This window comes from Balaenoptera physalus (assembly GCF_965194825.1).
Source record: "Balaenoptera physalus genome assembly, chromosome: 11".
NCBI classification, from domain to species: domain Eukaryota; kingdom Metazoa; phylum Chordata; class Mammalia; order Artiodactyla; family Balaenopteridae; genus Balaenoptera; species Balaenoptera physalus.
In genome coordinates this window covers 37,430,434-37,444,141 of record NC_138896.1, presented here as the reverse complement: position 1 = coordinate 37,444,141, position 13,708 = coordinate 37,430,434, and the positions used below count along the sequence as shown (strand labels likewise).

Genomic DNA, 13,708 nt, shown 5'->3' with positions numbered 1-13,708 from the left:
AGCCCCAGCAGCCCCTTGGTGACTTTAAGGCAAAATGCTCTAAGGCAGGGGTTCCCAAACTTTGCTGCACATCCAAATCATCTGGGGATCTTTCTTTTTAAAAAAAAAAAAAAAAAAAAAAATGCTGATCCCTGGTTCTCACTCCCAGACATTCTGACTTAGTTGATATGAGGTATGACCGAAGCTTCACAAATTTTAAACACCCCCAGGTAATTCTAATATGCAGCAAGGTTTGAGAAGCACCACTGTAAGGAGATCAGAACAGCAAGATGAAAGGAGCCTGGATCTCTAGTGACCAAGGAGCCACCAGAGCAGCCGTGGATAGCCTACTTCTAGACTTAAGAAAGTCACTTTAATTTGTTTGAGACTCTGTAGTCAGGTCTTCGGTTCTGGCAACAGAATGTGATTCCTAACTGATATAGGACTGAGGGTCCTCATGCTGCTCCCATCAGCAACCCATTCTTTACAGCACAGTCTGGGGGGGAAAAAAAAAAAAAAAAGTCAGATCCTGCCCTCAGGAATTTCACACTGGGGGCAATAGGCAAGTACCAGACTTGGTATTGGGCAGGCTTGAGTTCAAATCCTCACTCCACTACCTGCTCACTTCAGGGCCTTGGGCAAGTCCCTCAAGCTGAGCCTCAGCTTCGCCATCTGGAAAATGAGGACGCTGGAAAAGGCTGCATTCTCCCGCACCACCGCGCGCTCCTTGGGGGCAGGTATCCTTCAGCCCTCCCTGCAGCCACAGCGCCCACCTCCCTTCCAGACACTTAGCAGCTGCTCATTAAACATGTGCTCGGTTTACATTTGAATTGAATTGCTACGATGTGGCCCAGCTCTGAAATTTCCATTTTCTCTAAACCAAAAAGAGAAGAGAATAAACAAAAGGGCCACATTTCAAAAAGTTAACAGAATTTACCTATTGAAAATCAATGAAAACAACATTTCTGGAGCAGTTTCTTTCGGTCTCTTTAGGTTCAGGTCTGGAAATTCCCTGGCTAGAAGCAGAGTGAGAGAGGCTACTCTCCCAAGCTCCTGACCTTTCCATTTAGACTACTAAATTAGAAAGTCCCCTGGCTCATAATTTAAAAAATGATAAGTGAGTTTTTTTTTAAGACCCGAGGGTCCAGATGAGCATGGCTGAAACAAAGCTTGGGCGGTGACCTGGAAAACCCAGAAATGCCCTCAGAAAGCCCAAGGGAAGAAGGCATCTGTTTGGGCCTGACTCATTCAGATGCACTGTCTACACCAGCTGTGCCTCAGAATCAACTGGAGAGCTTCCGACCACAGCTGTCTTGATGCCACCTGCAGAGTTTCTGATTCAGGAGGTCTGGGGGTGGAGCCAGGTATCTGTTCTTGAAAAAGCTCTCCAGGTGGTTCTGACATGCCCCCCGGGGCTGAGAAACACTTCTCCACACAGCTCCCAACCTCCAGATAACCAAAGTCAATCCCGGCTGAGTTTCTGGGGCTGGAAAGGAACAAAGAAGAGCCTGGGGTGGTATCTCCAAAGCTGGCCAAGCAGCGGCCTCATGCCCGCCCACATCACACACTCTCTCTCTCTCTCACACACACACACACACACACACACACACACACACACACACACTGAGGTCACCCACCCCTGCAGCCCCAGCTTCCCAGAGGCAGAAGGCCCGGCCTGGGTAGGGGAACTGCAGTTCCAGCCCTCCCTGGCCTGTGACATTTCTCAAAAGAGCAGCCTGCACCTCCTGCTTCCATACACCACCCACACCCAGGGCTCCCTACCACCTGCCTGCCATCCCCTCTGCTCTCGTGAAACAAAGTCCCCATAGATTGCCTTAGAGTTTACCAAGTGCTATCACTCTCGGCTCCTCTGTAATCCCAAGAGGTGGGAGCGCCCGAACCAGCCTTCCAGATAAGGAAACTGAGCTCAGAGAGGTGAGGTTCCTGGGCTAGGGTCTCTCAGAGGCAGCAAGCTGCCCACTGACCCTCCAACCCAAGTCTTCCCATTTGAGTCCAATCCTCCTTCCTGTCTGTCCTTGCTGTTCAAAGAGCAGTCTGTGGGCCAGCAGCATCAACATCACCCAGGAGTTTGTTGGAAATGCACAATCTCTGCTCAGCTCCAGACCCACTGAGTCAGAATTTGCATTTTCACAAAATCCCCAGGGGACTCCTTGGGAAGTCCCCCTGAGAAGGAGCCCCGCTCTGTGCTGCAGCCGCATCCCCACCAACCTCCCGGTCCCCAGACGGCCCTTACTCTGTCTCCTCCCCCACCTCAGATGGCCCTTCCTCCCATGGACTCCATCCCTTCCCTGCCTTTCTGGTCCCTGTCCCCTCTTGGGTCTCCTCCTACCTCCCTGATGCCACCTGCTCTGTCTCCTCTTCCTCCTCCCACCCCCAGGGCACTGGTCTCAGCCCAGTCTCCTCTCTCACTCTACTCTCTCTTCCTTGGCAATTTTTTTTTTTTTTTAATTATTAGCACCTTTAATTATTATTTATTTATTTATTTATTTTTTGGCTGTGTTGGGTCTTCGTTTCTGTGTGAGGGCTTCCTCTAGTTGCGGCAAGCGGGGGCCACTCTTCATCGCAGTGCACGGGCCTCTCACTATCGTGGCCTCTCTTGTTGCGGAGCACAGGCTCCAGACGCACAGGCTCAGTAGTTGTGGCTCACGGGCCCAGTTGCTCCGCGGCATGTGGGATCCTCCCAGACCAGGGCTCGAACCCGTGTCCCCTGCATTAGCAGGCAGACTCTCAACCACTGCGCCACCAGGGAAGCCCTCCTTGGCAATTTTATCCCACCTCGTGGTCTCACCTCACATTGCTGTGTAGACATAAATCCAGATGTGCAAGTCCACCTCTCAGAACAGATCTCTCTCCTGAGCACCGCCACTCATGTCCATCAACATCTCTCCCAGACACCCCAGCACCAGAATCCCGTGAAGTTCAAAACTGCACTGGCATTGTCATTCAAATAAAACTATTCACCGAGGCCTTGCTAAGTGCCAAGAACAGTGCTCAGGGCTTTCCAGGTACGGCTTATTGCATGCTTATCACAAACGCATCTGACAAGCAGAAAAGCCACGGTTTTGAAAGCAGATGTAATTTCTCGGGCTCTCACAGCTGGTTCAAACACGGGTTCCTTACCCAGAAGTCCAGGCATTTAACTGCTTCACTCCACTGCCCCAAACCTGTCTGACTTCCCATGGCCTTCGCTCCATCTCATTGCCATTGTGTGCCAAGTCTCCCAACACCAAACTTCAGAGCCATTTTCAGCTCCCATCCCTTGCCCAAGCTCTGAAATACTGTCAGGACCCAATGATTGTACAGTCTCACTTCTCGCCTTTTGTAACAGTCTCTGACTGGATCCTTCCCCCATCCCCAACCTCCTACAGTCTATGCTCTACATGGCAGCCAGAGGGATTCTATTAAAAAGGTGTCAGTTCATGTCTGTCCTCTGCTCAAAACCCTCCCATGGCCCCCACCTCTCTCAGGATAAAATCCAAAGTCCTTACTTAGCCTTCAAGGCTGCAAACAATCTGCCCCCATTAACTCTCTAACCCCACCTCCTACTCCCCTCCCCATGGCTCACTCTGCTCCAGCCATACTGGACTCCTCGTTGTTACTAAATAGTCCAGGCATGTTTCTACCCCAGGGCCTTTGCACTGGCTATTCTCCCGCCTGGATCACACTTCCTGCAGACATCCACGGGGCTTCCTCCCTCTTCCCTCGGGCATCTTCAGGTCTCTGCTCTGGTGGCACCTACTCAAGGAGCACCTCTACCCCCAACTAATGGGTATAAACTTGAACCACAGCCTACCACACCTTGTCCCCTTAGCTGCTTTACCCATTTTTATAAAATTCATCACCATAGAATGCATTACTTATTCACTGACTTGTTTACTGCCTGCCTCCCCTCAACTTGAACTTAAACTCTAGGAGAACAAGAGCATGTTTATTTCATCAAATATCTCAAGTGCCGCTTACAGAGGCTTCTCTTACATGTTTGTTGGTTGGCTGCAGTTCTTGTACCCACTCCCTCCTGTCCATTCTCACAGCCACCACCCTGGATCAAGCTCTCATTACGACTTCCCCAGACAACTTCTGGATCTCCTGACCAGTCTCCCTCCGCCTGACCGCAGCCTCTTCAAACACACAGCTGCACGGCTACCCAGCCTGATATGAGGTACCTGGGCTCATATCAACCCATTCCCTTGCTCAACACCCTCACAAACCCAAGATTCCAGCCTACTCCCCCCAAGCACAGGCTTTATAATCAGCAAATCTGGGTTCAAGCCCAGCTCTGCCCCTTGGACAAGTAACTTCATCCTTCTGAGCCCTCAGTTTACTCATTGGTAAAATGGGCTGATGAGTGACTCTCTCTTAAGGGATTATGGTAAGGATTAAAGAAGACAATACATATTCCTGATCTCAGCCTGGGCAGCAAATGTTAGCAGTTTTTATTATTATTCCTTTACTGTTCCAACTCTAACTGCCCTGACTCCCTTTCAACCTACGCTCCAGCCCAAATCAACGACCCACGACTCCCCCCACACACCCAGGTTCTTTATCCTCCATGCCTTTGCCATAATGAGTCCTCCACCTGGGATGCCCTTCTCCTTACTTCTATTTGTCAAGGCTGGTTCAAATGCCCCCTCCTCTACCAGGCCTTGGAAGTAATTTCCTCCCTCTTCGAATTCCCAGAGCCCTTTATCTGCCCTTGCCACATGGCATTTATCAAGATCGTCCAGGAACCACCATCTTGTATGTGATTCCTCTCCCCTTCTCCTTGAGGGCATCTTATTTATCTCAGTAGCCCTGTCAATGCTCAGAACAGGGCCTTGCTCAAGGGAAGTGCTCAGTAAATATTTAATGAATGGCAAGAGGGACACCATACTGTTTTCCAACCCCCAAATCAGAAGATCCACTGGGATCGAGTCTACAAGCCACTTCTTACCAGCTGAGTAACCTTAAGCAAGTTCTTAAACTCTTAGAACCTTGGTTTTCCCATCTGTTAAATGGGGACAATAGGACCCCCTGTTCTGACCTCTCAGAATGTTACAGAATCAAAGGAGGTAGATGCATGAAAATGCTTGGCAATGCACGTGGTACTTACACACTTGTAAGATATGGTCGTCATAACCAACGATTCTCCCCTAAAAAGTTCGTTCCTATTTGCTCAAAAAGATGCCTGAAAGAATCATCATCGAATGCAAGGCAGGATGTCAAGTGAGTTTTACTTTCTTCCTTATAATTTTATGTTTGCTGATTGTTTTTGCAGAGAACACGTGTTACTCATAGACTTGGGAAAAGGCAGATTGCATTGCTTAAGAAAAAAGATTCATTCCTTTGGGTTAAGCATTGCTTTTGCCTTCCATATCAGCATTTAAATGCAATAGGGGCCCCTTAATACGTAGTATCAGCCGTCAGCAGATGTGTGTCTGCAAAGCAGGGTCTCTGACTATGGGGAGGAAGATGCAGAAGAGGGGCCACACCCAGGTTCACAAAGAGGCAGCTCTGCCAAGGCACAAGCCCCTGCTCTGCACACAGCCCGGCCAAGCCCCACCAGAGAGCTCTCCTCCAGCCTAGGGTTCAGGAAGTGTGGCTTTGGCCACAGGCGAATGCCCTGGGACACTGGGGTGGGGACACGGGAGGTGGAGGGCGGCCTGGAGCTTCAGAAGGCCTTAAGGAGCTCCCGTGGGCCCCAGGCTAAGCTCATCCTACTGGGAGGCTTGAGGCCAGGAGAGCCCAGGAAAGGCAAGAAGCAATGTGACAGCCAAGCCCTCCCCCTGCTGGCCATATCTGGAGTGGCAGTGCCAGCGGCACAGGGCAGGGTCCCCAGGCACACACCCTCACACCTGGAGCCTAGTCAGGCTCAGGTGTCCAGAGGCAAGTCAGAGCTGGGGAGCGCTCTTCCAGGACTGAGTGGCCCAAGGTCCCATCTCCCAGGTCCCCTGTTTTTGCCAGGTGGGGCATCTCCTGGCCCATCCTCCCTGAGCCCAGCCACAAGGAGATGAAAGGTAGGAGTGGGGGAGAGGAAGGCAAACGAAGGGGAGTGGGGAGGGTGTGGGGGAGAGGAAGGTCCTCACACTGCTGCCTCTGTCTCACTCCTCCCAGGCCCGCCTGCGCCTTCTGGGCAGCGGGAGAAGCCATGGCTGCTACCACTGCCCGGATTTCCACTCCCGCCCCCGGGTATTGATTTCCTGCATCATTCATTTGTTGGCCTTGGCGGCTGTGATTAGCTCCCTCCATTCTCCCTATGGAGCCCTCACCCATCCCTCCATGTTCCAGCAAAGCAGAGCTAATACCAGGCTCTAATCGAGGCTTTGCCACCCTGGCCCCAGCAGCTCACAGCCAGGCCTGGCCAATTACAAGTAGGCTCTTGGCATGTCCCCAGCCCGCCTGTCGAAGGTGCCTTCCTGGCTAACAAACTCATCCTCTCTAACCACCCCCAGCCCCAGGAAGCACAAATTTGCAGGCTGCAGTGTAGGATGGGACATCATGCGGCTCTTGACCTGAACGAGGACTCTCCGGCCCCGACGTCAGGCCTGGGAGCCCTCAGGCTAGCACAGGGGTCAACTTAAACTTGGTGGGGCAGGGGTGCAGACAATGTTGACAAAGCAAACAAAACAGCCTGGATTTGTGGACACAAGGCCCTCTTTCTCCCTCGTGTAGTTTCTATAACTGAGAAGGAAGAAGGGACAGAGGCAGGGACCTTCTTGAGGACATTTAGAAACCCCCAAGCCTTCTGCTTGCTCTGGGAGGCCAGAGTTTTCTGATGCGATGCCTTCCTTCTCCAGGGGACAGCCAGTTTCAAGGCATGGGGTAGAAATGCCAGTGAAAAATCCCAAGGGTGCCCACACTCAGATCAACACCCAGAAGACGGCACTGGGAGACACACTTCCTGAAATTCCCTCTCCGCACCCCTCAGAGGAGGGAAAAAAACCTGACTTGGTGATAATTCTGTAAGCTATGTTGCTCTTGTCAAATTATTCAACATCTGTCTTCATGTTCCCACAAAAATTAGCATAGGATAGTAGTTTCTGATGACACCTTTGGTGAAATATTTTGACTTCCACCAGTAAGTTGCAAACAACCTGTCTTAAGGATAATGTCAATTCGCACTCCTGCATATTAAATAATCCAGGGGTTTGTTGTGCTTTTGTAAAGGAGAGGAGTCCCATTGACCTGCCCCTGGCTGGAAGTCCAGCAGCTATGGAAGGAAGAGAGGAAGCCAGGATGGAGGAGGGGGTGTTTTCTGATGCTATCCACACATAGGATATTCCTCCTCCATCACCTGGCTACTGTCTTTGCCCCAGAACTAGGCCTCTGGGGCCAGCCCACCCCCCTGGCTTGCCAGAAAGCAGATTACAGGATCCACTGGGAGCACAACAAACTGGGCCAGGAGATTGGGAGGCAGGAGGGCAGAGGGGACAGGCTCCAAATGGACCATCTGGTCCAGTACTCAGCTCCTGTAGCATCTGTGCCCCCAAGAAGAGCAAAACCACCTGACCAGACTGAGAGCGCCTCCCCAGCCCCATTTTAGACAGCGGACCTCAGAGACGACAAGAGGACACTCAGAGGGAAGCCAGGCATAGGGCTCCAGGCACCTGCCTCCCACCAGCCTCATCAGAGACCCACAGCCCAGGCCAGATCCTGACGGGTTTATCCTCCACATCCTGCTCTTCCTCCCTCTCCTCAATTCAGCTTCCATGTTAATCTGCCCCTCCCTCAGCCACACAGGCTGGGAAGATGCTGGGGTTCCCTCCCTCGGGCACACTTTTTTCTTTTGTGCCTTGAGCAAAACCTGCCTCCCTTCTCACTGCCAGGGAAGCTGAGGTCCCCTACGGCTGCCAGCCTAGGACTCCATCACTCTCCCTAAGCAGAGACTCTCAAAGAGACCCCACTACGCTGCTGGAAACCATCCTAGACAGACTGCTTGGAGAGAAGGAATTTCAAGAAACATTTCCTCAACTTCCCGCCAACAATGGCCCTTCATTCATGCAACAAATACTTGCCAGCTCCTGCTGTGTGCCAGGCACCATGCTAGGTGCTGACATACAATGATGGGCATGAGTGACCATCCCTCACCCTTACACTCTACTCTTTCTCAAACTGCTTCATCTGCTTTGGGGGGGCGGAGCGGAGCAGAAGATCTAACTCACCATATTATTTCCTTTTTTTTTTTTAAAGAACTAATATTTTTTAAATTTATTTATTTATTTTTGGCTGCGTTGGGTCTTCGTTGCTGCATGCGGGCTTTCTCTAGTTGTGGTGAGTGGGGCCTACTCTTCATTGCGGTGCACGGGCTTCTCATTGCGGTGGCTTCTCTTGTTGTGGACATGGGCTCTAGGCACGTGGGCTTCAGTAGTTGTGGCACACGGTCTCAGTAGTTGTGGCTGGCGGGCTCTAGAGCACAGGCTCAGTAGTTGTGGCGCACCGGCTTAGTTGCTCCGCGGCATGTGGGATCTTCCGGGACCAGGGCTCAAACCCGTGTACCCTGCACTGGCAGGCAGATTCTTAACCACGGTGCCACCAGGGAAGTCCCTCGCCATACTATTTCTTTAAGCCAGACCCAGTGATACCATAGTTCTCCCTTCTGCTATATCTGGCCAAGGCTTCTAGCATCACAAGGAACTCGGCAGCCTCTTGTGGTCCTCCTCCTCACTAGATCCTCCACTCTCCATCCACCTCGATTAAGACTTTTCACCCTGCAGTTCCCCTGAGGCCTTCCTTGGAGTCATGCTCTCAAAGGGCAAGTGGAAAGAACGTCACCCAAGAGCTCCGGGTTGGCCCCAGTGCACAGCAACACACCTTGATTTGCTCTGAGTGAGAGCAGCTGGGACCCAGGCACACAAGGGAGTGGAGAAAATACAGAGAAAGGGGGACTTATAAGCCAACGGCTAAATCCTGGCCCCAAAGTACTCTGAATCAGGGTCCACAGAAATTACTGCCCCACCCCCTGCTTTCATTGCTGGGGTTTCCAGGCTAGGCTCAGGGGAGCTTCTTCAAGATGCGTCCCATGCAGCCCCGGATAAGGTTGAAGAAACTGGAGGGGATAGAGAAGAGGAATGGCCAGGAGATGGGCCATTCTGGCCAGGACATGGCCAGATCTGCCCAAGGGCACTCAGAGGGAGGAGCAGGGTGGAGGATAGCAGCAGAGGCGGAGGGCTCCCCATCGCTCTCCAGAGCCCCTGGGGTGTGGTGAGAAGGCAAAGACCTCAGCAGGTCTCTCTTTAGGCCACCTCTTAAGGAGACAGTGAAGCTGTAGGGAAGCCTTGAGGAGAAAAAAGAAAGAGGACCCCCCCCCAGTACACCCTGATGTCTTCCCCTACCCTGGGGAGGCCAAGGCCTTTGGAACCCGCCTAGTGGCCTCCTCTCTACAATGCAGCCTCTCTCAGTCCCTGCTGCATTCTTCCTCCTTCTTTCCCTTTCTGGCCTATGTAAAGGGCCAGGCAGTAAGAGACACACAAACTAATTAAGCAGCAGAGTTTGGCCAGATGCCTGGGCCAGCCTCCCCCAGGGAATTAAGCCCAAGCCAGCTAGCTGTGTAGGGCCAGGAGGATGTCACCTCCCAGATACCCCCAGGACACCCCTCCCTCTTGCCAGGCTCAGGGAGACAGGCCAGGCATCCCCAGAAGGAAACATTTAGCATCTGCACTTGAGGCTGGCAGCTGAGGCACAATGCCTCTGCCCCCACCCCCTCAACAGAATAAGTCAAACCCTCTCCCGATCTAAAGGTGAATAATTAGGTCCTCAACCCTAGAGAAAGAAGGAAAGAGAATCTTCCCCACTCCAGCTACACACATCATTAAAAAAGTGACCTATACAGACCACCCTGCAGTCAGAAGAAGGTAAAGTAAGGGCCACCGCGCCCCAAAGACTTTTTGTGCTGTGGGTCAGGGCATTGCTGGCTGCCAGAACTCAGAGGGAAAGTCCCTGAGAGGCATGAGCCCTCGTGATCCTGAACGGATGATGCCCACTCCCGGGATATTTCTCCCGGAAAACCGACGAGAGAGAAGGGAGAAGGGGTAACCAGAGTTCCCTTGGCGCCTGAGAGCGTGGGTGCGGACGCGGGAGCAGAGCTGCGTGGCTGGAGGCAGAGTTTCGACACGTAGCCTGATGGGTGCGTGCAGTGTTTGCTTTCCTGGGGACTGTGGCTGAATGTGTGCGCGCAGGCAGAAGGAAGGTGGGGCTGGGGTTTTGTAGCTGGGAACCGGGGACAGGAAGAACTAACTGTCTCAGGAGAGGTCCGAGAAGGGATTCTGGGGTCTTGGGAGCCGGATCTAGGGGATGCCTGCATCCGCTTGGGCTGTCAAGAAGCGAAGCGGCGAAGCCCAGCGAAAGCCGGGAAACCGAGCCAGCCGCCGGGCCGCGGTAGTGGCAGCCAGCTCGCTCGCCAGCCGGGCGCAACTCCGCATCGTGCATCGCTCGGCTTGCACTCCGGAGGCCGAGCCAGGGTGGGATGAGGTTTCGCTGCAAGTCGTTTTCCCAGCCCCCGGTGTGCGGTCTGTCAGGGTCTCTCGAGCCAACTGGGTGCTCTCAAGTGTTCCGATTCACTCCCGACCCTGGCAGGGTTTGGGAAGGTGGGTACTACCTCCCCCTGGCATCCCTGGCTTCACGCCAGACCCTACAACCTGTCTCCGTGCTCTGAAGCAGCTAGCTCGATCTCCTCGCGCTCTGGAAAAGGGCGGGGACCCGGGTATCCACTCCAGAGTCCGAGCCGGGGTACCCACCAAACCCGGGCAGCGCGCACTTTGCGCCTCTTGCAAAGTTTCCGGGAGGTGCTAAGCCGGCATGGAGCGGGACGCGGGCTCTTACCGTAGACTCCTTGTCCCTGGCAGTGGAAGGGGATCAGCGCCAGAAGTAGAAGGCAGGTCACCTCCATCTTCACGGCCCGTGCTTCATCCCCGCGAGGCGGCGCAGCCCGAGAGGCGGTGGGGGGCGCCTCCGCCGGGGCCCTGCGATGCCCCTTGCGTCTTCCCCTTCCCCGAGAGGCGACGGAGGGGGCGGCGGCGGCGGCGACGGAAATCAGGAGGCTGAGGAGGCGGCGGTGGCGGCGGCAGCGGCAGCGACCCGGGTTTCTCCTCCGGCTGGGCCGCTGCCCGCGTGGGAACGCAGGGGGCGCTGGCCCGGCCCCGGGTGCCTCGGCGCGCCCGGCGCAGCAGCCAGCGCCCCGGCCCGAGAAGCCCGGCCGCCGAGCCTCTCCGGGTTCCCAGGGCTGTCCGCTCGGGGTTCTGGGCGCCAGGGACCCCTTTGCGGAGGCGGAGGCGCTTGGATCCAACAGGCCACCGACGACTGACAAACTTGTCGTTTCCCCGCCCAGGGGACGCCCCTCCGCGGAGCTGGGGCGGGGAGGCCGGGGCTCCGCTGGGGTTAATCCGCTGTCTCCAGTTCTGTGGCCGGTGCTGGGGGCTCAATGGCCCGACCCAAGGGGGCCGGGCTGGGCGTCCTCTCGGAGGCGAAAAGCCCCGGCTCTGGCCCTCCTGAGCAGGGGAGAAGCGCGGGCTAGGCTCCGCGGAGGGGCGAGAGTCACGGGTCCACGGGTCCGCGAAGTTAGCCGAGCCACCGAGGAACCCCGGGGAGGAATCGCGCCCCAGGGCCCCGCGGCAATCAGGAGAGCAATTCCATCCAAGAGAGACCCCAGAAGGCGGGGAAAGAAGGAAAGTTTGAGTCGTTTGAAAAATATTCGCGCTCTCGCCAAGGCCTGGGCTGCGGCGCGGGAGCCGCTTGCCGCCTCTGCTTGCCTCGCTCCGCTCCCGCCGTCTGGCCGTGGCGGTGGCGCTCCCCGGCTCGGCGCTCTCGGGAGAGCCGGGCTGCGCCGCGACCCAAGTTGGTCGTCCCCGTCCCCGCCCCCGCCCGGCGGCCTCCGCCGGCGGGGGCCCAGAGCAGGCGGGGCCGGGCCGGGCTGCCGGGCGCGGCTGCAGCTGGGCTTCGGGCCTCGGGAGCGCTCCGCTCGCTCGGCAACTTGGGCTTCGCTGTGCTGCTTTTTCCCCCCTCCGAGCTTTTCATTCCGCGCCCCCCCGCCTCCCCCTCTCCTCCCTCCTCCTCGCGTCTCCTCGTTCGGTCTCTCGCTCTCCCACCCTTTGTCGCTCGCTCTCCTGTTTGATTCCCCTCCAGTTAAAAAAAAGGAGCCAATTAAAGGCAGCGCAGCTCGCCGGGCCCAGCCTCTGTCCAATTTCCTCGCTTCCCCCAGGACCAATTAGAGAAAACAAAACAGGGCTGGGGGAAGCGGACTGCCTTTCTTCTCTCTCTCTCTCCCTCTCTCTCTCTCTCTCCCTCTCTCTCCCCCTCCCCCCTCCCCCCTCTCTGCATCCCCCCCTTCTCTCCCTCTCTCCGCCCCCCCATCCCCCCAGCAGGAAAATGTCAGAAAGCAGAAATGGATCCATCTATCCCGAGGACAGAGGCGAAGAGACGTGGGTTTCGGCGCGGGCTCTGCAGCGCGCTCGCACACTCGCTCTTCGCCCGCCCTTGCACACCCAGACCGGCTGCCCGATCCGGGTGCACCGATCCCAGTACTCTCGCTGGGCAAGCACGGCCGTTCGCCCCGGGGACTCTAGCCTAGCCTGCGGGGCACTGCCCACTTTGTAAATGTTTTGCACTTTTGTGGGGGCGGGACTGAAGCGAGGGTCGAAGGGAAAGGCCGAGGGCCGGGGCGCCCGCGGCTCTTGGGGTCCTGCAGGCTGGCGAGCCGGTCGCCTGCTGTGGGTCTGCAGGGTTGTCTGCGCGGCCCTGGAGTCCCTCCGCCCCCGGCCGAGCCCCGCCCCTTTCCAGGCAGCCTCGGCCTCTCCCGGCGTCCGGCGTGGGGGCCACCGCCAGAGCAGCTGGCTGAGCCCGGGGCGAAAAGGGAGCGATCAGAGCTCCTGTCTTTGCCTCGGCACGCAGGTTGCCAACAGGTTTGTCCGCAGGACCCCGCAGCCGGAGCTTCCCCAGGCCACCTTCCATTATCCCCAGCTCGCCCCTCTCTCCGTCCTGCCTCCCCTCAGGACCTCAGGCGCCCCAGGGGCGCCCTCTCTTTCAGCAGCCAAGCCAGGGGCCAGCTCCACCTGCGGGGTCCCGCACGCCCGGACTCCGCTACCTCAAACCGGCCCTCCGAGAGCAGGGGTGGGGAGAGTGCTCCTCCCAAACGCCGGCAGGGAGAGGTAAAGGCTGGCAAGCAAGGCGGGCGGCCTCCCCCGCACCTCCGATCGCTTTCCTCTACCCAGGTCTTGCTAATCTCACCTGCTCCACCTGTCGCCGTTATTTATCTCGGCGTGTGCGCAAGGATTGTATTAGGGCTGCCCGTGGGAGCGCGGAAAACCGCAGCAACTAAGAAGCGGGGAGATTACAAACCCTCCTCCCCCATCCCCGGAACTGCGTAATATCTTGGTTGTGATGGTGGTCCATGACTCCAAGCATTTGTCAAAACTCAAAGACTGTATACCAAAAAAGACTTTTTCAGTACGCAAATTAAAACAAAATTTAAAAAAAAAAGCCACCCCTTTCCCAGGATCATGTCCAGCTGGTTCCCTCCTCTCCTGACCCTCCAGGGGCTGACCCTCACAGGAGCACGTGCCCCCAGCTTCGGAGGTGGGGTGGCAGGAATGTGAGGTGTCTGCAGAAATTCCAGGCAGCATAGGGGGGCGTGCCATCAGGTAACATCTCCTCAGCTTCCTTCTGTCCATCTCAGAAAGTCCGAGACCATCGGAAGAATCTTTTTTTTAAATTTATTTGATTGGAGTATAGATGATTTACA

The 13,708-nt window shown here is 55.7% G+C and overlaps 1 protein-coding gene across 3 annotated transcripts in view; it reads right to left on the bottom strand.

The window, feature by feature from the left end:
* MDGA1 (MAM domain containing glycosylphosphatidylinositol anchor 1) overlaps window positions 1-11,792 on the bottom strand; it is a 54,863-nt gene extending 43,071 nt beyond the window's left edge. For 2 of the 3 annotated variants that reach the window (XM_082412533.1, XM_082412534.1), the window contains exon 1: window positions 10,795-11,784. In XM_082412533.1, coding sequence (XP_082268659.1) covers window positions 10,795-10,861 — 67 coding nt within the window. In that variant the 5' untranslated portion in view covers window positions 10,862-11,784. Of the gene's footprint in view, window positions 1-10,794 lie in introns of all 3 variants that reach the window. The other variant, XR_014250709.1, reaches the window with a different exon arrangement.
* Between the last annotated feature and the right edge of the window lie 1,916 nt (window positions 11,793-13,708).